At 35.2% G+C, this 21,806-nt stretch overlaps 1 protein-coding gene and 1 pseudogene across 1 annotated transcript in view; one reads left to right on the forward strand and one right to left on the reverse strand.

Annotated features, from left to right (window-relative positions):
- Positions 1-21,806, forward strand: part of Suz12 (SUZ12 polycomb repressive complex 2 subunit) — a 48,296-nt gene continuing 26,490 nt past the window's right edge. The window contains exons 1-5 of the mRNA XM_015500946.2: positions 1-212; positions 2,431-2,477; positions 2,567-2,631; positions 8,800-8,868; positions 20,250-20,299. Of these exons, the coding sequence (XP_015356432.2) occupies positions 164-212; positions 2,431-2,477; positions 2,567-2,631; positions 8,800-8,868; positions 20,250-20,299 (280 nt within the window). The 5' untranslated portion in view covers positions 1-163. The remainder of the gene's footprint in view (positions 213-2,430; positions 2,478-2,566; positions 2,632-8,799; positions 8,869-20,249; positions 20,300-21,806) is intronic.
- On the reverse strand, positions 15,235-15,333 carry LOC125613748 (annotated as a pseudogene).

The raw sequence follows: 21,806 nt of genomic DNA on the forward strand, positions 1-21,806 counted from the left end.
GGGAGGCGGCTTCGGGGGTTCGGCGGCGGTGGCGGCGGCGACGGCTTCGGGCGGTAAATCCGGCGGCGGGGGCTGTGGAGGCGGCGGCAGTTACTCGGCCTCCTCCTCGTCTTCCGCGGCGGCAGCGGTGGGGGCCGCCGTGTTACCGGTGAAGAAGCCGAAAATGGAGCACGTCCAGGCTGACCACGAGCTTTTCCTCCAGGCCTTTGAGAGTGAGTGTGTGCGAGGCTTTGAGGGCAGGGAGACGCACTCTTGCGGCACCGGGGGCTCGGGACTCTCGGCCGGGCCCCCTCCTCTCCGCGAGTGCACTTGGTTTGGGAGTGGAGGGAGGCTTCGCGGGGGATGTCCCCACGCCAGGGATTGCGGCTCCCCGGGACCCCAAGTCCTGGGCCTTTGGTGGAGGTGGGAGCGAGGTCCGGGTTGGGTTCTTGACTCCCCCACGGTCCGCGGGGGCCCCTCGTTAAGGGCAGGCTTTTGAGATGAGGTTGCACAGTTGGACTGAAGGTGCAGGGAGATCCCAGGACGAGTACTTGTTTTCTTTTATGCCTTTCGTACTCCAGAAGTACCGGGGTTTCGATTGTAGGTTTCGAGGGGGGCAAGAGTCAGCCTGGGAAGGGATGAATGCTGTGAGGCCGGCGAAATTGTCATGGGTCCGAAATACCTGGGCACTAACTTGTGCTTCATCTTAACATGGCACCTTTTGATGCTTTAAATCTTTTGAAATATATCCGCCCATTTTATGGACACGTAAACTGAGACAGGTAGTAGGCCAGCATCCTCTCTTGGAGAGGACCTCGGAGCCCTGTCTTAACTTCCCGAACCTTAAGTCAGTTTCTGCTTTTTAAAGGACTGTTTGGAGGGCGAAAACTAGGACTGACTTAGGTGGAAACGGGAGCAAGGTGTCTGGAAACAAACAATAGGATTTATAAACAATATCATGACTATAAACAGTTGTAACTGTTCTTTAATGTTTGTTATATCCTGATTTTTTGCTTTTGTGTGGACATTATAATTTGGGCAATCTTAAACAGCTAAGTATCTTACAGAAACTGGAATAAACTCAGCTCTACCGCTGAATGTCTTTATTTACAATCTTACCGTGGCATATGTTAAGGGCATGGTATCAGCTGTGCTTGGAAAGACATATTACATTGTTTAATACCCCTCCTTCATTCTCTCTCATTAGTGCTTCATGAAATTCTAATTGGAATTTAATACTTGAAATTTCAGTTTTTACTGAAACGAATGTGAACCTGCTTCAGAGAGATTTCACGTTATTCCTTTGCTTAATATACTTTAAAAAATCTGGGACGTCTGATTAGAAATAGGATGGAGAACTGAAGGACAGACATGACAATAAACGTACTTATTTTTACTTCTTCTAAAATATCTTCTTTTAGTTTAACTTGAAACTAAAACGAACTGAAGAACAAGTGGAAATTTTTAAAGTTCTTTCCAAATCTTATGAAAAATCCTCCAAGAAAGTTTTAACTATTTGCTTTCTGATGCATCTACCTGGGAGAAATCAACTGTCATTAAGAACTAGATCTGGTCACCAAACAACTTGATTCTTTTCAACATTGGTCTTAGTTTCTGGGAAGTTTAAATGCTTTAGTGCAATTATTAATACAGTTACATTTAGTTTATTTTGATGTTTTTTAAAGAAATGTGATACTAATGGATCATTAATACAAGGTGGTATATGTCTTTATTTTTTTAACTTTAATCCAAGTCCTTTATAACTTAATTAATTTTAAACATTAAAAAGACTTTGGGACTCTTGTCAGTTGCACAGAAATATGTGTTGGTGGCAGTATTTGCATGTTGAGATAATATTTACATTAAGCAAAACAAATAAAAATTAAACAGGTTAAAAATACTCGGTGAATTTTAGTTACATGTAATGTCTTAGACTTCAGTATTGACTGATTTTCATCATATCTATATTGGGATGTCTGGAAAATCATTTTATTCCATTTTAGCTGGTTACTATATGAAATTTTTAAACGGCCAATTAAAAAGTGAAATTTTCATTTTGTTTGGCAACAATAAATATTTATTTTGTTGAATATAGCTACCTTATGTCAGCTGCATTTTGGAAAGAGATGGGTTACAAATAGTAAAATTAGCTAATTAAATGACTACAACTATTTGGTTCTTCACAATAACAGTAACCACCTCAGAAAGGTTTAAGAACAAGATTATGGAGAGCCTTGAGTTTAAAATAAATGGTGAATTTTGTGAATGTGCCATAGATTGAATGTCTTTTGATATTATTGTGCATACTTATTTCCTTGATTTAAATAATTAGTACATGGTTTTCATACCAGGTGATTGGATTCTATTGGTTATAACATGGGCTGGGTTGATAGTTTCCTTAAAAATTAGTAAATTTAGATAATGTTTGGATTTTTGTTTTCTGTTACCTAGAACCAACACAGATCTATAGATTTCTTCGAACTCGAAATCTCATAGCAGTAAGTAGTCAATGAAATTCATCAATATTATTTCATTTTTATAATTTCATTTGTATTGTATTTTAATATTTTTAAAACTTTTTTTATAGCCAATATTTTTGCACAGAACTCTTACTTACATGTCTCATCGAAACTCCAGAACAAACATCAAAAGGTACATTTTATGAATCTTATTTCAAGCTGATCAAACCATCTGAAAGTTTTGTCTTAAAGTACTGTTTCTAATTACGGGTTAGATATGAAAACTGAAGTGAAATAGTGGTTAGTTGAATTGGGTGCAAAGTAATTTTTAATAGTATTATTTTTGGAATCCTAATTTATTTCAGTTTTTTCCTAGTAGAAATGATTTAGTAGTAAAGTGAATGAGGTGATTTTTATTGACTCGTATTTTCACTAGTTATTTTCAAATTTGGTAAAACTCCAGGATTTAAATACTTACTAAAGGGCTTACTATCTTTGAGACATAAAATATAATGTTTAATTTTTTTTTTTAATATTCTTTAGTTGTCAATGGGTCTTTATTTTACTTATTTATATGTGGTGTTGAGAATCGAACCCAGTTCCTCACCCATGCTAGGCAAGCACTCTACCACTGAGCCAAACCCCAGCCCAAAGGGTTTTTTAAAAAATCTTATTTATTTTTTTGGTGGAGTTCTTTTTTTTTTTTTTTTTTTTTTTTNTTACTATCTTTGAGACATAAAATATAATGTTTAACTTTTTTTTTTAATATTCTTTAGTTGTCAATGGGTCTTTATTTTACTTATTTATATGTGGTGTTGATGAATCGAACCCAGTTCCTCACCCATGCTAGGCAAGCACTTCTACCACTTGAGCCAAACTTCCCAGCCCAAAGGGTTTTTTTAAAAAATTCTTATTTTAGTTTTTTTGGTGGAGTTCAATTTTTTTTTTTTTTTTTTTGGTCTTTTTTGGAACTGGGGGTCCAACCCGGGGCTTTGCGAATGCAAGGCAGATGCTTTGCCACTGAGCTATATCCCAGCCCTTAATTTTTAAAAAATATTTCTTAATCTTTCTGTCTTATAGTGGAGTCAGGAGATGTGGTATGGTACACAGCTTATTTTTGGCATTTAACATTTATGACTTAGCCAAATGTAATCATGGAATGTGTTTCTTGTCCTATGTGCAAGATTATATTTATTGAGTATATCAAGTTAACAAGTTAAATTTAAAAGAGAACTATCAAACATTTAGTATGTTATAGTCTTAAAACCATTAAGCTATTTCAATAGACTTTGAAACTCCCTAGGAGACTCCTAGTTACTAAATAGGCATCACATTTATATAGCAAGATCTAGTTTTATAGATTTATTAAAGTATATTTTAAAGAATTGACATTAAAATAATTTGTCTTTTAACAGTCTAAGGTGAGAGACAGAAAGAGAAAACATTGTGTTCAGAAGGTGAAAATTGCTAAGGATCCAAATAAGTAGGAAGGGTGTGATGAAGTAGGTAACAGAACCTGTCTACTCTGTTGATTAATGCCAGGGTACAGGACTAGATAGTAAATATTTTAGGTTTTTTGTGGCCAGGAGGCAAAATCAAGGATATTATGCAGGTGCTTAATATAAACAACAGCACCCCCCCCCAAAAAAAAAAAATCCCCAGTTCTTTTACTGATGAAATTCAATATTACAATACAACAATACAAAGTAAAATATTTTGTAACAAGCCTACAAGTAAGAAATGTAGAATTCTTTTGAGATAACATTTTGCTTAATTGGGGTTCAGAGTTAAGTGTTCTCTGTCATCAGATCAGTTGCCAATGTTTTTTCTGTTAAAATTATTCTTGGGGGCTGGGGTTGTAGCTCAGTGGTAGAGTACTTGCCTAGCACGTGTGAGGCACTGAATTTCATCCTCAGCATTCATAAAAATAAATAAATAGAATAAATGTATTGTGTCCATCTACAACTTAAAAAAAAAATCATTCTTAGTTTGTGGATTAAACTGTGTAGTCAGCCATAGTTTGCTGACCCTTGATTCATTTCATAGAACTAAGAAAATTTGATTAAGTTAACCTTTTTCTTTCACTGTTATTTTAAAATTTTTATTCTTTGGGACCAGGGATTGAATCCTTGGGCTTTTTACCACCATGCCACATCCCCAGTCCTTTTTATTTTTTATTTTGAGTCAGGATATCATTAGATTGCTTATAGCTTTGCAAGTTGCTGAGTCTGGCTTCGAACCTGCAATACTGTCTCAGTTTCCTGGGCTGCTGGGATTACAGGGATGTGCTACCATGCCTGGCTAAATTATTTTTAATATGGATTGTCAGTTGAGTTATTAAGATATTGCCTAATTTTAATTTTAAAAGTGATTAAGATCTTAAAGAATAAGTGTATTAATCCATAAATGGATTACAAGTACACATTTAAAATCTTACCTTTTTCTTCCTTTGTGGTACTGGGGATCGAACCCATGGCCTTGCACATGCTAGGCAAGCATTGTTCCATTGAGCTACATCCCCAGCCCTTTTTGTTTTGAGACAGGGTCCTGCTAAGTTTTTAGCCCGGGCTGGCCTCAAACTTTCCAGTCTTCCTACCTCAGCCTCTCAAGTAGCTGGGATTACAGCAGTGTGCCACTGTGCCAAGTTTTTCATTTTCTTATCATGTTTGTTTATTAGACTGTCTCATTTTGGAATATATTGTGTCCAGTAGATGGATAGTTTAAAAAACTTGGTAGTATAAACTGATTTTCTTAATTATTGCCATTTAGATTTTAAAATATTTGCGGTTTGGGGATTTTTAAGCAATTTTCTAGCCAAAAAACAAAACAAAAAAACATTTATTCTTTCTTTATTATTGGTGCTGGAAATTGAATTCAGGAGCACTTTATCACTGAGCTGCATCCCAACTCTTATATTTTGAGACAAGATCCTGCTAAATTGCCTCTGCTAACCTTGAACTTCTAATCTTCTGCCTCACTGCATGCAGTGTTGTGTTTGCCTAGCCTAGAAACATCGAACTCTCCTTTATTTCCATAAAGAAATGAATAGACATTGGTTAAACTCTCTTATTATAAACCTGACTTTATATATTGGACTTTAAGAGTAATTTGTGTGTGTGTGTGTGTGTGTGTAAGGGTACTGGGCGTTAAATAAAGGAGTGTTTAACCCCTGAGCCACATCCCCAGTACTTTTAATTTTTTAATCTTTATTTTATTTATTTGTTTTTATGTGGTGCTGAGGATCAAACCCAGGGCCTCGAATGCTGGGCAAGCGCTTTACTCTGAGCCACAATCCCAGCCCAGTCCTTTTTATTTTTTGAAACATGGTTTTGCTAAGTTGCTGAGGCTGGTTTTGAATTTGTAATCCTCCTGCCTCAGCCTCCCTTCACTGGAATTACAGGTGTGTGCTACCATGCCCAGTTTTAAGAGTAATTTGTAGCAAATTGTAGGCCAACCCTTTGTATCTTCAGATGAATACTATTGTCTCTTCAAAGTAGTTGGTGACTTTGGGGGGCTGGGGATGTATGTAGCTCTATGGCAGAATGCTTGGATAGCATGTGTGAGGCCCTGGTTTCAGTCCCTAGCATAACAAACAAAAAGCATTAGTGACTTTTAAAGGTAGCAGATTTAGCAATAATTGTGGTCTTTTCACAAATTATTTTTGGAACTCCTTTTTACTATAACACCATATATATGTACATATGTGTATGTGTGTGTATGTATATGTATATATATATATATATATATATATATATACACACACACACATACACACACGTATATATTTTTTTTTTTTTTTGGTTGGGACTTTGTGTGTGCTAGGCAAATATGTTATACCACTGAGCTACATCTTCAGCCCAGAATCTGTTATTGGAACAAGCATGTTATTCCCTTGGAAGTCATACTGTCAGTTATAATTTTACCCTTGGTATATCAGTAAAACTCATTTCATATTTTAGTCTTAATACTTTACAGGGGTATTCAAATTCTATAGGCTAACACTATTCTGATGCAGTAGAACTTAAGGTAAGGAGAAAGGCTTTGAATCCATTTTATTAGATTTTATGTAAACTGCTTCTGAACCCTCCCAAGAAAATTTTCAGAAATTTCTTGAATTTTTAAATGTTCTCCTTTTTGATGACCTTTTGATAACCATTTCCCTTATTAAAGCTGAGCTACAGTAGCATTGCCTTTCTAAAGAACAGAAATACCTTGGTGTTCGGGGAGGAACTGCTTTTCTATAGTTGTTCATGTGGTTTGTTTTTTCTTAAGAAGGTAGGGTTGCCTTTATGATTGTATCTGTTTCAAGTGGTTGTTACTATTCAGTTCTCTTATTCATTTCTTCTGTATAAAACTTCATAATGTTGGAAGAGATGAACCTTGGGACTTAGTCTTACCTTTATTAAAGACAGAATTTCTTTTTTTAAATAATTAGTCTATTTTATTATTAGTTACTGTTGTTAATCTCTTACTGAGTGTAGTTTACAAGTTAAACTTTATTACAGTTATGAAAAACATAATAGGAAAAAAACAGTATAATCAGTCTCCAAATCCATGGAGTCCATATACACATGATGGGCATCTGTGGAGTCAACCAACTGCAAGACAGAATTTCTTAATCATTACATAAACATATTATACCTAAAAATTTCCAGGGCTGGGGTTGTGGCTCAGAGGTAGAGCGCTCACCTATCATATGTGAGGCACTGGTCACCACATAAAAATAAAGATATTGTATCCACCTATAACTGAAAAATAAATATTAAAAAAAATTTCCAGTAACTTTAAACCCTCCTTAATAATAACTTTTCAGCATTTATATTGAACTGTTTTTGTAGCTTGCCTAGAACAGTTCATTTTTCTTCTCTCATCTGTGGAGATTAAAAAATGAATTGCCATCATTCATAAAGCATTTCTTGCTAGACTATTGGGTTAAACTTCAAAATTGAAGTTTTTTAGTTACTCTAAACAGAGAAGTTTTTTTTAAAAAAAGGTCTTTTGTTTAAATAGAGACTTCTCAATCACTGGAATATAGACTATCAGTACTGCTGTTCCAATGTTTTATTGTAATATATTTACATTATTTTATATTAACATTTCTCTACTAATAATTTTCATTATAGTAATTGAATACAGTAGTTGTTTTGAGGTCTAGGGTTGTAACTCAGTGGTAGAGCACAGTCCCTAGTCCTGCCAAAAAAAAAAAAAAGTGACAATAGCTGTTTTTGAGTAATGAGCCTGGCCTCAGTTTCTCTTATCTGCATTCAAGCATTATGATGTCATAAGTAAATTTTGAGTACAGTAAAATTTCAAGTCCCAAATTTGAAGAGAACACATAAAAGGGTATAAAGAGAAATATTTGGGGTTGAGAATGTAGCTCAGTGACAAAGCACTTGACTAGCACACACTGGACCCTGGGTTTGATTCCTAGCACTGCAAAAAATAAAATTGCATAGGATTTCAGTGTGGCCTAGCCTGAAATTCACTTAAGAAAAGAGAAACATTTCTTACAATTAACAAATTATATGTGGATAAAGTTTTTCACCTCTATCTCCAGGAGATACCATAATCTACCTTGAGAAGTAAAATGAGATTTGTTTTACAACCCATTCAATCTTTAATTGCTTTGGGAGATTTTACTTCAGTTTCTGTTTTGTGAAAAAATTACTTTTTTCTCGTAAAAGTATCAACTTAAAGATAATAAGCAATTTTATCATTTGATGGATATGTCCTCTAATTTCAAATTTTTACATGACTTTTAAAAAACTGTCTCTTTAGTATGACATTATTCAACTGTAAACTTTGAGGATGTTTTATAAACTTTGGTATACTTTATAGAATATCCATTTTTATGTGATGCTGCTAGTTCTTTTTTGTTGGGTTGCTTTAAAGAAGTATGGTACAGATGCTTCAAAATACACATAATTTGCCTTTGTTTCACCTAGTTTAATAGATAATTTGAATACCTACCAAGAATAGGGCACTATGCCGAACACTACTTACTTGAAGAGAGGCAATCACTGCCCTTCAGGAGCTTATAATCTATATGGAAAAATAAAATATTTACACAGATTTCACAGGTAGGAGACTGTGTCAAAAGAAATATAAATCAAATGCCATGGTAAGGAGAAATCACTCATTTGGGAATAATTACAAAAGATTTTATGACAAAGCATGTCTGCTGTGTTGTAACATACACGTTTTAATAGTATTCATTGTTACAGCGAACCCTTCATAATTTATCTAGGTAAAAATAATCAAAATCAGATTTCCATCTAGCCTGTTATAGTGAAAATAAAGTGTAATTTGTTTGTTCTTTCCCAGTTGAGAAGTGATTATTTTGTTTATCTGTTTCTTCCAGGAAGACATTTAAAGTTGATGATATGTTATCAAAAGTAGAGAAAATGAAAGGAGAGCAAGAATCTCATAGGTAAGATAACTTATTAGTTTATATTAAGTGATGTATTTGAGGAAAGAGGAAAACCTAATAGTGATCATTTCCCTAGTGATCACCTCAGTTCTATTAGGATTTGGAAGGAACCTTAGAGGTCAGTTGGCCCAAATTCAACCCAACTCAGGAATTAATTTTTGTAGTGACCCTGAAAAGAGAATTCTTAAGCCTTAGCTTGAATATCTACAATGTGTAGGAACTCACTATTTGTGAGGCAGTTGTGTTTGTTATTGTTTATTGCCAACTTGTGCCATTTTCGATAAAAATCTGTAATTTCTGCAGTTCATCTCACCTGAGGGAGTGGAGAATCACATTTCTGTGCTAGGTACTTCACAGTGTCACATCTCTTCTAAATAATCATCTTCATGTTCTATCCTTTCCTTTCTCTTATTTAAATATCATGCGAAATATAATTTTATGACCCTTTTGACAGAACCTACTTATTGTACACTTTCAAATGTATAACTAGAACTAATTGCTTAATATTCTTTATTATTATGTTGGGGATTGAATCAGGGGTACTCTATCATTGAGCTACAACCCAGCCCTTTTTAGTTTTATTTTTAGACAGAGTCTCACTAAATTACCCAGGCTGTCCTTGAACTTGGGATATTCCTGCCTTAATCTTTCAAGTAATGGGAATTATAGGTGTGCTAATCCCAGATGTGTAATCTCAAGTAGCTGGGATTACACATCTGGGTAATCCTTTATATTCTGATTAGTTTATTATCTCCTTACTCTAGATAATATGCATTTTTAAATTCTGTTTTTATCTTTGACATTCAAACTAACAAGTGAATATTCTTCTAAAGAGAAACAGGAACTTATATGGTGGTTATTCATTCATTGACTGCTTTTAGAGAGAATGAAGAACTAGAAAATATGGATCTCCCCCCCACCCCACCAGTTCTTGAACCCAGGGCGTTGTGTCATAGGCAAGTGCTCTACCACTGAGCCACATTCCCAAGTCCTTTTCAAAAAACAGAGTTAGGAAATTGTTACAATGTATTTTTCTTTTTCTCTTTAATCCATTTTACAATTTTGATAAGATATATGCTTAACAGTGCTGCATTTGTTTTCTTATTGTTTTAGTGACTGATAAAAGATTTCATTTTTCTTTGTAGTTGGCTTATATCTTGAGTTGGCTGTTGAATTAGTTGATTATGTTATTTAAATTATAAAAACAACAGTGTTTTTTGTTTTATATCTTGTATTCTTATAGGATTGAAGTGTAATTTGTACTTCAATATGTAGGTAAATTCTGACTTGCAAATAAGGTATGGCGGTCAACTCTGGAAGCTTAAATCTTTACCTAGTCTATGTACTTTTTTTGTGGGCATTGGTGTGTGTGTGTGGGGGGGGGAATGGGAGTTTAACACAGGAGGCACTTCACCACTGAGCTACATCCGCTGGCCCTTTTATTTTTTATTTTGAGACGCTCTCACTAAAGTGCTTAGGACCTTGCTAAATGGCTGAGGTTGGCCTTAAACTTGCAATCCTCCTGCCTCAGTTTCCCAAATCCCTGGGGTTGTAGGTATGTGCCCTTGCGCCTGGCTCTATGTACTCTTTAAAATAGAACTGAAAATATTGCTGGTGCCTTGCACACTTACCTTTTGCTTGAATTGCTATTCCAGATGCTTGGTTGGTTGTCTACCCTTGGGATGCTCAGGGTCTTTTTTGTGGAATCCAGAGCCTTTGTGCAGTCTGAGCATGTGCTTTACCACTTAGCTATATCCCCAGCCTCCTCAGGGCCTTTTTTTACTTAGAGCCTGATCTGACCCTCCCGCTTCTTTTCTTGACCACCTAAGTATAAAGTGTCCTCTAGACCTTTCAGGTTTCAAATGAGAATGACGAGTGAGCCAATAATAATAATAAGAAAACTAGACTCTCTTCTTAATTTTCCCTATTAAAATTCTAGTTCATCACTGCTAAACTATTATTATCTCATTGTCATTGTCTTTGATAAATATTACAGAGCTTCCCTAAGAATGTGTGTTATGAGGGAGATAATACCGGTCAGTTCTTTGTACATAATTATTCTTCCAATAACTTTTGTTCTTTTTGACCCCGTGGGTTCAACGTAAAGAACAAATCTAAGGATTACATTAAAATTCCTACTTATAATTTGGAAGACAAAATTTTCAGTCTTTAGGATCTAGCTGTTCCAGTGAGAGATTTTTATGAATGTCTCAGTCTTGCTCCTAGGGATACTAGATGCATTGGGAAAGTGCTTCATTTTAAGTTTACTTGCCAGACCCTCTAGTCAAGTTATTTAAGTGTATTTCTCATCTCAAAGTAAGCCCATTTCTGTTGTACTAAACTTTTTCACACAGGGTTGTAAGAAGTACATTATATACCAGTAAATAATGCCAGCACTATAAAACTTTGCTTATAAAAATCTATTGTCAAATTTGTTCTTAAAAAAGAACAAAGCAAGGGTTGGGGTTGTGGCTCAGTGGTGGAGCCCTTATCTAGCATGTGTGAGACCCTGAGTTTGATTCTCAGCATCACATATAAATAAATAAAATAAAGGTCTATTGACAACTAAAAAAAAAAATTAAAAAAAAAGAACAAAGCAAGTCTTTGTTGTTTGTGACATTAATTAGAAGTTAAAATCTTAAATCATAATATAAAAGCATTTTTCTTCTGTGTTCTCTCTGTACCATCTCAGACACAGGGATCTCCTTGAGTTTAATTGGATACTGCATCTGTTTAACAACAGTAGTCTAGGCATTTTGTACTGAAATTCTTTTTCTTTCTTTCCTTTTTGTTTTTTTGTTTTTGGTACTGGAGACTTAACCCAGGGGCACTTTAACGCTGAACTATATAGCCAGCCCGTTTTATTTTTTGAGACAGGGTCTCACCAAGTTGCTCAGGACCTCATTAAATTGCTCAGGCTAGCCTCGAATTTGTTATCCTCCTGCATATGCTACCATGCCTGGCTTGGAGTTCTTGTTTTTTCTGTACTTCCAAAGTTGTAATGTCTCTATTCCCAAGCCCAGTATATTTAATCCCCAGAACTCAATGGGATAATCATCATACACAAAAATACCATAGTACTATAGCCTAAAATTTAAGTACAAATTCCTGAGTTGATTATGACATTTATAGCAACTTCTATTCTAAATCCAAATCCTATCTTTATTTGTGTAAAAGCAGTTGGTATTCCATGGTCATCGTCATCTTTTTTATTTTATTTTAATTTTTTTGTAGTTGTAGATGAACAGAATGCCTTTTTTTAATTTACTTTTTATTCAGTTCTAAGGATTGAACCCGGTGCCTCACATGTGCTAGGCAAGTGCTCTGCTACTGAGATATAGCCCCAGCTCTCATGGCTTTTAAATTTATTTGTTTCTTTATGGGGGTTGGGTTACCAGGAATAGAACTCAGGGGCATTCTACCACTGAGCCACATCTTCAGCTCTATTTTGTTATTTTATTTAGAGAGAGTGTCTCACTGAGTTGCTTAGTGCCTGGATGTTTGCTGAGGCTGACTTTGAACTCACAATCCTCCTGCCTCAGCCTCCTGAGCTGCTGGGATTACAGGCATCTCCCATCATGCCTGGTTTATGTTTAATTTTTTGTGGGGGTACTGGGGATTGAACCCAGGAATGCTGTGCCATTGAGCCACACCTCTAGCCCTTTTTTAATTTTTAATTTCGAGACAGGGTTACACTAAGTTGCTTTGGGCCTTGCTAAAGCTGGCCTTGAATTTGGTGATCTTCCTAACTCAGCCTCCCGATCCCTTGGGGTTACAGGCAGGCACCACTGTGTCTGGCTAATACTTTAGATCCAAGTTCTTGGAAATCATTTGTAAAAATGTTAGTAGAAGGAGACAATAGAAAACGTATATCTTTCGTGTTTTTTTTTTTTCCTTTTTCTAAGGTATCAGTCAATCTATGATACTAGACCAAAATTGTCATTTGTAACCTTAAAACTCAATTTTTAAAAATATTTTTTAGTTTTTGATGGACCTTTATTTTATTTCTTTATATATGATGCTGAGAATCGAACCCAGTGCGTCACACATGCTAGGCAAACACGCTACCACTGAGTCACAACCTCAGCTCCAAAACTCAATTTTTTAAAAAAATATTTTTATTAGTTATTGATGGACCTTTACTTATTTATTTGTTTATATGTGGTGCTGAGAATCAAACCCAGGGCCTCACACATGCTAGGCAAGCGCTCTACCACTAAGCCATAGCCACAGCCCCAAAACTCAATTTGTAACCTTAAAACTCAATAAAACCCACCATCTGTGCCCCAAAAGAAAAAAAAAAATTCTTTTTTTCTTTCTTTCTTTTTTTCTTTTTTTTTTTTTTTGAGTAGCTTTTGAAAATTTCAGAACTAGCAAATTTTAGAAACTCACTATGGTTATACCTTTGGTTCCCAGGTTTTCCTGATGTTTCTTCTTGCTTTTTTGGTGTGGTTATGTATATTTTAAATATCTTTATTTTCCTTTTAGGATGGCTTATATGATATCTTCTCTAACTCTTGTTTCTGGCACTCTAATTTTGAATGTATGGGGACCAAGCATTGCTTATTAGAATAAATATCTCTTGCTTTTCTGTAGTTATTAATCTAGCAGGGTAATAAGAGTTTCTTATGCTATGTAATGTGCCAATATTGGAATTCTCTAGTCCAAAGAGTTGGAATAATTCTTAAACTTTTAAGTGCATTTCCATAGAGAAAACACATCCTGAAAAGATTTTCAGATTGGAGTTGCTTACAAATGTGTTTGCAGGGGCAATGAAAAGTAGAATGTTTCCTCTCTTCTTTGTTCTGCTTCCATTTCTAGCCCAGTGTTAGTGGTTGGAGAAATCCCCTCAAAAGATACCTTTTATTGGGGGTATTTTCAAGCCTATATTTTCAGTAGTGTCACAAGGCAAAGTGTTTTTTGTTTTATTTCATCTTGTTTTAGTTTTTTGATTCTGGGGATTGAACCCAAGGCCTTGTGCATCCTTGGCAAGTACTCTGTCACTGAACTATATCCCTAGCCCTCAAGTGCCTTTTATCAGTGTTTTTTGTTAATATCCAAACTTTTGAGTTAATAATCTTCCCTTCCTAAACATTCCCTATTATAAGCATCTTTTTGTACAGAAACAAGGTCTGGGGGGTCCAATTTCCTTAGGCTGCCATTTCCCAGGTTTATATATAAGCCCTAGGGGATATAATGGTGATCAAAACACATCTTTTTTTTTTTTTTTAAATTGATTTTTTTAATATACTACAGCAGAATGCATTACAATTCATATTACACATACAGAGCATAATTTTTCATACTTCTGGTTGTATATAAAGTATACTCACACCAATTCCAAAACACGATCTGTCTTTATAGAGCATAATGTTTAGGAGGAAAGACATAATGAATAAAATTATAATTGTGGGAAAGAAAAGTATGGGGAAGCCATGAGTATATAAAATAGAAGACACAGCTCTCTTGGATGTGGAAATAGTGATGGTGAAAGCCATGATTTGAAAGATGGACACAGGCTGGTCTGAGTGCAGTGGTGTATGAACATAAGAGTAAAATGAGGAGGGAGAATGAGCAGGTAGATGGTTTCAAGAAAAAAAAGGAATATGGTGAATATAGCCTTTGAGGCAAGAAGAGTGGCATGGAAAGAGTCTTGAACAGATGACCATGGACAGATAATACAGTTTTGTAGGATATGTAAGAATATCTTCTTTGAGCCTGTTGTAGCACATGCCTTTTCCCTGCAGTAATTTTGGAAAGTGATCCATTTATGTGTAATAGACATACACCATTCCCACATCCAACTTAATCTTCTCACTTACAAAATGTTTTCATCTGAGTCTGAACCCTATATTTGGGGAGCTTGGATTCCAAAATAATGGGCTCAATGTAGTCACCAACTCCTTAGCTTTATATATCATAGGATAAATTCTATAAGAAAAGTTGAATGGCTGCTATCTAGCAGGATAAATGCCAAGTAGCTTATCAACTTGTGCTGTTTTGAGGTAATCATAGCCATGACCCTGGAAGCAAGCTTTTTACCTGCCATTATCAGATTAGTGTGTGTAAACTAGAGGTACTGATCTTGGTCTCTTTTCGGCATATAAACATTGATATCTTTCTTGGATCTGGCTATTAAAATTTGGAGTTCTAACATGAATCATGTTTCAAAATGTTAGTCTCTTTTGACTTATTGTGCAGACTGATTGAAAACTGTCAGATGTTTGTGTTTAGAATGTACTATTCCAAAATTGCAAATGTTTCATCAACTTTTGTATTAGTAGATTATAATTATACATATTAGTGCAATTCTTATACATATTTGTGTATGCACACAGTATAAAAATATAATTTGGTCAGTCATATAAAAACATGGAATAGTTTGCATGTTGTCTTTCTGCAGAGTCCATGCTAATCTTTTCTATATCATTTCAATTTTGATACGCGTACTGTCGAAGCAAGCACCTTCATCCATTTTCTTGCAACTATATTGCTTATTTCCTAAGAATGTATGGACAGGAAACATCATGTAGATGAACTAAATCCTTATCTGGTATCTTTTTTCTGCTCATCTAAACTAGATTCTTTATAGCCTAAATAAAACCAAATTGGTCTTACATGTTTTTTTTCCCCCTTTCTTTATCTGATCCAGCTTAAACAATTAGGATATGGACATAGTAGCTATAAGAGGGAAGAGAAAAAGGGGGGAAAAAAAGTTTGCTTTTTTTTCTTGGAAGAAACCACCGATGCAAGTGAAAATGGTTACACTTATTCTAGATTATATATATGTATATATAGTGTATCCTTTGAGGTGGGAGTTTGGGGGGAATCTTGTACAGCAAATCATATTCCCATTGTTAATTTCAAACCTTTTTTATATTGATACTTTTATTTGTAAAATACATTGCTCATGCTGAAGATATTTTCACACTGTTAAATTTCTATATAGTTTTTGTTATTGTAAGTTTCTATTTTGTTTTGTTTTTTACCACTGAGCTACATACCCAGTTCTTTTTATTTTTAAGACAGAGAGAGTCTCACTAAATTGCTGAGGCTGGCCTTGAAACTGCAATCCTCTTCCTTCCGGCTAAATTTCTAAAAAGGTTTTAAAGTCTTATTCTCAATTTCTTACATTATTGTGGAATGGTAAGTGTACCTAATGACCTCAATTTACAGCCACATTTTGAACAATACTATTTAAATATTTTCTAGAGTAGATAATAATACAAGATGTTTCTGGCATGTCACAGCTGGAACTTAGAATTTGGAATCACATTTCCCAGAAAAACAGTGTAAATACTATTAATATCACAGTGTAAAATGGGCCATGAACCCTGACCTTCAAAAACTATTACTCTAGGAGGACATTCTTATCCTTTACAAAAAGCATTTATTAAGTGTCTTTTTGTAAGACACTGCTAGGGACACCAATAAAATATAAAGATTTCAAAAGAATGTGTATGCAGGAATAGTGACAGTAATAAATAAAAGTGTTTATAAAGTAAAGATGTTATACTTAAGTTTTGGATCGGTGGGCTTGGTGTCTTGGTAAAATGAGAGAATACTGGATCTGTTATTTTATGCAAACTTCACAACCTTAACAGAGGTAATTGTACTCATAGGTATCAGGTCACAACTAAGAACTGAACCAGAAGTGAAATTGGAATTTTCTGGTTCTTTTATCATTCTATTTTCTCATGTAAAGCTTTAATGAAGATAATAAGAAATGAAACCATATTATAGGCAGTGATTAGACAATGGATTTGGTAGTTGGGTACTAATTAGAAAATTGCAGCCAGGTGTGGTGGCTCACGCCTGTAATCCCTGTGACTGGAGAGGCTGAAGCAGGAGGATCGAGAGTTCAAAGCCAGCCTTAGCAATAGGGAGGCACCAAGCAACTCAGACACTCTGTCTCTAAATAAAATACAAAATAGGGCTGGAGATGTGGCTCAATGGTTGAGTGCCCCTGAGTTCAGTCCCCGGTACCAAGAAAAAAAAGTTGTAGAAAAGGAATTTTAAAAACAAGAAAATGAAAATATTAAAAGTAAAATTAGTAGCACACTTGCCTGGCATGTCGTGAGGCACTGGGTTCGATTCTCAGCACCACATATAAATAAATAAAATAAAGATCTATCAACAAATAAAAAAAAAAGGAAAGAAAATTTGCAGAAAGGAAGAAAATGGTGTTTTCAGAAAATTAATCTGCATGAGGATTTGCGTTCAATCTTCCAACGTAAAGAAAAAGGAAAGATTAACTTGGCCTTGTATATAGGTTTAATTGAACCAACTAAGAGTTGGCTAGAGTTGTAATGGATTATCTTCTAACGTGTGGAAGTTATAGAATGTTTCTTTTAGCTATATTTTGGAGTTTTCACTACTTTTTAAGGAAATATTTATGAAATTTTTGAAATTACTTTTTTTTAGTACTGGGGATCAAACCCAGGGGCACTTAACCACTGAGCTATATCCCAGCCTTTTTTATATTTGAGACAGGGTCTTGCTAAATTGCTGACACTGGCTTTGAGCTCAATGATGATTCTCCTGCCTCAGCCTCCTAAGCCACTGAAATTACAGGTGTGCACCACCACACGCATCTTATTTATGGGTCCATTTTTTTTTTTTAAAGAGAGACAGAGAGAGAGAGAGAGAATTTTTAATATTTATTTTTTAGTTATCGGCGGGCACAACATCTTTGTATGTATGTGGTGCTGAGGATCGAACCTGGGCCACACGCATGCCAGGCGAGCGCGCTACCGCTTAAGCCACATCCCCAACCCTATGGGTCCATTTTTATGGGAAAATTTGAACTATCCTCCTTCTCTTTCCTTTTATTGGTGCGTACTAGGGATTGAACCCTGGGGCACTTAACCACTGAGCTACATCTCCAGCCCTTTTTATGTTTTATTTTGAGACCGGGTCTCACTATGTTTATGTGGCTGGCCTCAAATTTGTGATCCTTCTGCCTCAGCCTCCCAAGTTGCTTGGATTAAAGGCGTGTGCCACGCTGCCCATCCTATGAACCATCCTTTTAGTAAAATATCATGTAAATGACTAATGTACTTTTAAAATATCGACTTTGAGTATAGTTTACATTTAATAAATATACTCAAGTATATAGTTCAAGGCTTTAAAAAAAAGCTACAGGAGATTGATCCTGGGGTCTTCTGTATCATCAAGTTACAGGTCATCAACTTCCCATCCCCCCTCAACAAGTTTTCATGGCTGACCTTGAGCCTCAGCCTCCTGAATGTCTAGGTTTATGAGTGTGCACTACCACTCCTGGCTGATAGTTCGAGTTTTAACAAATGTATATACTTTTTAATCTTTGCCACAATCAAAAATGTAAAACATTTGCATGACTTTGAAAAATTCTTTGGTTTGTATAGTCAGTCAATTCCCCAATGTCTGCTTTTGTTTGTTTATTTGTTTTAAAGTATAATTTACATTCATTCACTCCTTTTGGTGTATGATTAGTTCTTTTGTCAAACTTATACAGTCAGATATCAATCACTGCAGTCCAGATAAACCCTAAAATTTTTTTCTTGCCTCTTTCATTGTTAGTCTTTCCCACGTGTTTTTAAAACCATCTGATTTATGTCACAAAATAATTTAAAAGTGCTTCTAATATTTGAATTACCTATTTTTAAGAATTCCATTGTATACTGTTTTTGTTGATATTGTTATCATTAGTTTTTGCCTTTCTTTTTTTTTTTCCTTTTTTGGTACCAGAGATTGAACTCGGGGGCACTTGACCAGTGAGCCACATCCCCAGCCCTATTTTGTATTTTACTTTAATTTTTTTTTTTTCTATTTTGTATTTTATTTAGAGACGTGAGTTGCTTAGCGCCTTGCCATTGCTAAGGCTGGCTTTGAACTCGTGATCCTCCTGTTTCAGCCTCCCGAGCTGCTGGGATTATAGGTGTGCACCACCATACCCAGCTCTGCCTCAGTTTTTGCCTCTTAATTATACTTTTTAGGGGCTGGGGTTGTGACTCAGAGGTAGAGTGCTCGCCTAGCAAATGTGAGGCACTGGGTTCAAATCTCAGCACCACATAAAAATGAAATAAAGATATTGTGCCCACCTACAACTAAAAATAAATATTAAAAAATTATACTAATACTGCTTAAACCTTTGTACTTCCACTCTTCCATTGTCATTTTGTTCTCTACTGATATTCTCGAATACTTTCCTTAGTACAGTTCTAGAAGTGCCCCCACAATGTTCCTGCTCTAGTTTTTTTATCAGTTGGATGGTTTACTTCACTTAGAAAATACAGGCATCCCTACATCTTTCATCGAAATATCTTACTTGCCTCTTCTATATCTTGGAAAAGAGGAGTCCTAGGCAAATTTAGAGTATAATATGTTCTCATTTTTGTCATTGCTCTAGCCTCAATGTCTTTCTGTAACTCTTCCTTTCTACTATAAAAAATATCTAGATTGTTACCATTATGTAAGAAAAAACAAAACAAAAAACCAGATACCCTTGACTGGTTCTTATTGTTCTGTAAGTATTATTTACTTTCATTCTTTTCATTGTTAAATTTCTTGAGTTAAAGGATCAGTTCTGCTTTCCTTTCCTCACTGTCTGTTTTCTGTTGGTTTTTATAATCTGAATTGCCAGTATCACATCATAGAAAGTGTGCTCTAAAATGTTATGAACGACTCCTGACCAATAGATAAGCCTGTTTTCTCTTGAGCTTTAAAGGTTTACAAAAGCTGTTGGTGTTTGTTTATTCTGTCCCATCCTAATAGTTTTTCATTGATAATAGCTGTTTTTCAAAACAAAGGCTCACTGGTTCATGCTTCCTTCTGAATAGCTTCTTCAGAAAAAAGTGAAAATGGCATGTTGAAAGTGAATTACAGAACTATAGTAGATTTGTAGTTGGTGTTTCACTCCTAGTTGAAATGTAAAACAAAGGGTTTGCATCATGGATTAGGAGGGTTGAATTTTTCCATTGCTTTAAGTCAAACACTTGGATCAATTCAACTCTCCTTATCAAAATTTCCTTTTGCAATGTGGGAAGAGAAACTTTCCATTTTGTAGGTAAGACACTAAAGCACAGTAATTTATCTGGCATCTCATTTTGTCTATTTTATTTCCCTGCCCTATTCCTGTGTTTTTGTTTTTGCTTTTATTTTTGTAGATTTGGAGGATTTTAGTTGTTTATTTGTTTAAAGTATATAGTAGACATACTCATTTGGATGTCATTCTTAATGATGGTAAAGCACATGGAGTCATGGGCCAGAACAGCAATTAAGAATGAGAAAATCAAATATTTATGAATTAGCTGGAGTGGCTTTCACTGTTATAAATTAAAGTCTAGGCTATTTTATTATAGAATATTAATGTGATGAAAACTTTTGTTTGTTTTGTTTAGCTTGTCAGCTCATTTGCAGCTTACATTTACTGGTTTCTTCCACAAAAATGGTATGTACCTTAAATATTTTGGCATCCAACAACCAAATATGTTTGGGAATGTTTAAAAAAATTGGTATTAAGATTACATTTAATGGGAAAGATGTTCTATTGAGGAAGTGTTCTTTGTTGTTTTTCAGCGCTGGAAATGGAGTCTAGGGCCTTGTGTAAGTTAGGTAAGTGCTCTACTGCTGAGATCAGCCCCAGCCCTCTGCTACTTGTTTTTGAACTTCAGGTTTGAAGTCTAATGATGAAAATTTTAATTAATTGCCTTAGAACTGGAATAGGGGACTCGGGTTGTAGCCCAGCGGTAGAGGACTTACCTAGCATGTGTGAGGCACTGGGTTCAATCCTTAGCACTGCATATAAATAAGTAAAAAATAAAGTTTCGTTGACAACTAACTAAATAAATACATATGTCTACATATATTTAGAAAAACCACAATAGGTAAAGAATCCATTCTGCAAAGACATTTTGAGTTAATGTTATTGCATCATGTTTTTTTCTAAATAAATGGATATTATCAATATGTTAGGCATTAAACCAAGGAAATTATATAATATTTTATATTACTTCAGTAAAACCTGAAAGCATGCTGGGGAAAATTATAGTTGTTTTTTTAAAAAATGGATAAAATGCCTCTAAACTTAGTCCATCCTAAATTTGTGTATACATCCACTAATTATCGTGGAATGGAATAAAACCTTTACTATCAACAGAGACCAGGTTGGTCTTCCTTTATTGTTCAGTAAGAAAGTTTAAGGGGCTGGATATGTATATAGTTTAGTAGTAGAGTACCTGCATGGCATGTGAAAGACCTTAGCACTGATTCAAAGTCCTGCTGGAAAACAAAAAAACCAACGAAGTTTTATATTAAAATAGTATAGTAGAACATTTTAAGTGTTTTTTTGTGGGGGGTGGTGGTGGTGCTGGGGATTAAACTTAGGGGTACGCATCCATTGAGCCACATCCCCAACCTTATTTTGTATTTTATTTAGAGACAGGGTCTCACTGAGTTGTCTAGGGCCTTGCTAAGTTTCTGAGGCTGGCTTTGAACTTGTGATCCTCCTGCCTCAGCCTCCTGAGCTGCTCAGATTATAGGCGTGTGCCACTGAACCTGCTCGTGATTTTAATGTACGATTTTTGTAATTTGGTCATGTCTATTATCAGCTAATGTAATTTTCAGGTTTTGACTTAGATCTGGTCCATTTTTATATAAGAAGTAAGCCAAATGGCATTTCTATGTTTTTACCCCCCTAAATTATTTACAGTTATATTCTGGGATCCTTATTTTTATTCATCTATATTTGGTTTTCTGTGGTACTTCGAAAGTATGTATCAAATCTAATACTTTTGTTTTTTCTTTTTTGAGGTACTGGGGATTAAACCCAGGGCCTAGCATATGCTAGGCAAATGGTCTACCAAATGGTCTACCATTGAGCTGTATCCGAGCTCATAATTTTAACTTTTAGGTTCATTTGCTCTTTGTTTCCAGAGACTTGTTGAAGTGCATATATA

This window comes from Marmota marmota, unplaced genomic scaffold (assembly GCF_001458135.2).
Source record: "Marmota marmota marmota unplaced genomic scaffold, marMar, whole genome shotgun sequence".
Taxonomy (NCBI): domain Eukaryota; kingdom Metazoa; phylum Chordata; class Mammalia; order Rodentia; family Sciuridae; genus Marmota; species Marmota marmota.